The sequence below is a fragment of the Lathyrus oleraceus genome, chromosome 7, assembly GCF_024323335.1.
Source record: "Lathyrus oleraceus cultivar Zhongwan6 chromosome 7, CAAS_Psat_ZW6_1.0, whole genome shotgun sequence".
NCBI classification, from domain to species: Eukaryota; Viridiplantae; Streptophyta; class Magnoliopsida; order Fabales; family Fabaceae; genus Lathyrus; species Lathyrus oleraceus.
The window spans coordinates 341,726,171-341,727,701 of NC_066585.1; the positions used below are offsets into that span (position 1 = coordinate 341,726,171).

At 41.1% G+C, this 1,531-nt stretch overlaps 1 protein-coding gene across 1 annotated transcript; it reads left to right on the forward strand.

Annotated features, from left to right (window-relative positions):
• Positions 1–333: 333 nt before the first annotated feature.
• LOC127103734 (uncharacterized) lies at positions 334–1,007 on the forward strand. Its single transcript, XM_051040966.1, has 2 exons — positions 334–420; positions 504–1,007. Exons 1-2 carry the CDS (start codon positions 334–336, stop codon positions 1,005–1,007), a joined length of 591 nt encoding a protein of 196 aa, XP_050896923.1.
• Positions 1,008–1,531: the final 524 nt, after the last annotated feature.

Consider the following 1,531-nt stretch of genomic DNA (forward strand, 5'->3'; position numbering starts at 1 on the left):
GTCAAGAAGTTAGTCGAAGCAAAGGCTAAGGAAAGTAGCATAACCATAAAGGTACACCTTTACTTTGGTCATTACTTTTGTTGTGTATAATGAAATTACTAACACTTCGATATTTTCATTCAGGTCGCTCGAAAACCTCCCCATACTCCTCAAAAAATCAAAATGAAAGCAACCGATGTCCTTGTTGTGATAGAGTCAGACAAAGAGGATTTATCTCCTGTCTTAGATCTAACCCCCAGGAAAAGGAAGAAGCAACCAAAAATTGTCGAAACCTCGAGCCAGCCTCAGGCTAAAATTTCCAGAGTTATAAAATGACCTACTGCTCTTTCCATTATGGATCCTACTCCTAAAGAGCTATCGAAGATAGCAACAACGCAAGTTGAAAGCGACAACTCTAGCCCTAGAGTCGAAGGGGACAAGGTAAAAGCATACATTACTTTGTTTCTTGTGAGTTATTATCTTCTAACACTTTGACTAATTTATCTCTCCATTTTGGATTTTAGGGTGATGCCACACAAACAGCAGCCAAATCTCCTTTTGTACCAGTCCTTCTTAATAGTGTTGGTGAACCCACATACCACCTAATATCTGCAAAGGGTTTGGAGAAAAGCTCAATGAGCGAAATTAACCAACCGATTGCTGAGGAGTGTGAGACTTCGCCACCAAAAATCACCATCCAACACTCCCATACCAGTGGTTCTGATCATGAAATTGACTCAAGTAGAGAAACCCAAGCTGAAGTCAACAAAGATGCTATGGTGGTGGATGAAGAAGTCTATGACTCTGGAGGTGGCTCGCCTGATGTCGATGGTACAAACAATACTGTTATGGCAGGTAATGACGACCAAGATGAGGAGATGAGAGAAGAAGAAGAAGAGGAAGAAGAATACCAGTCATTATTCCATGATGGACGTATTGGTGAGGATGATGAGGACCTCGAAGAGGAGGATAACAATTGTGATGGGAACAAGGATGATAACATCAAGACAAATGAAGGACAACCTTAGGGCCTAACTACTGCTACTCCAATAGTTGATGTCATTTCTGAAGGGATCAAAGCTTCGACAGGAACAACTGAGGATCTTTTTTCCAGAAGAACTAGCAGTCCTGAAGCCAAGTCAACCTCTCGAATATCTAAAAGTTATGCTGAGTAGAAGGGAGAACTCGTATGAAAGAAGTCTTAGCGCCTCTACAACGTCTGAGGATCAACCTTCGAGCAATCCTGTGGATGAGGCACTCTTGAAGATCAAAGAAAAATATTTAAGGGTGATCTATTTCTATTCTTGATGGCTAATCCTTCTGCCCCCTTATCCTTGAAAACTTTCCTTAACCAAGTTAATTTACTAGAAGCTTCTCCCGAGGTTGCCAACGTCATCTTGGAATTGGGTATTATGATCAAAAAAATTATTATTGATCATAAGCTGTTACCCCAAATCACCAAGGAAATTGATAAGAAATCTGGTGCTGAAGCAGCTGCTTGGGATGCGGCTACTGAATCGACCAACAAAGCAATGGAATTGGAGCAGACCAA

Coding starts and splice junctions, on each gene's coding strand:
- LOC127103734 (XM_051040966.1), top strand. CDS start 334: ATGGATCCTACTCCTAAAGAGCTATCGAAGATAGCAACAACGCAAGTT. Junction 421..503: donor CTAGAGTCGAAGGGGACAAG/GTAAAAGCATAC, acceptor TTTGGATTTTAG/GGTGATGCCACACAAACAGC.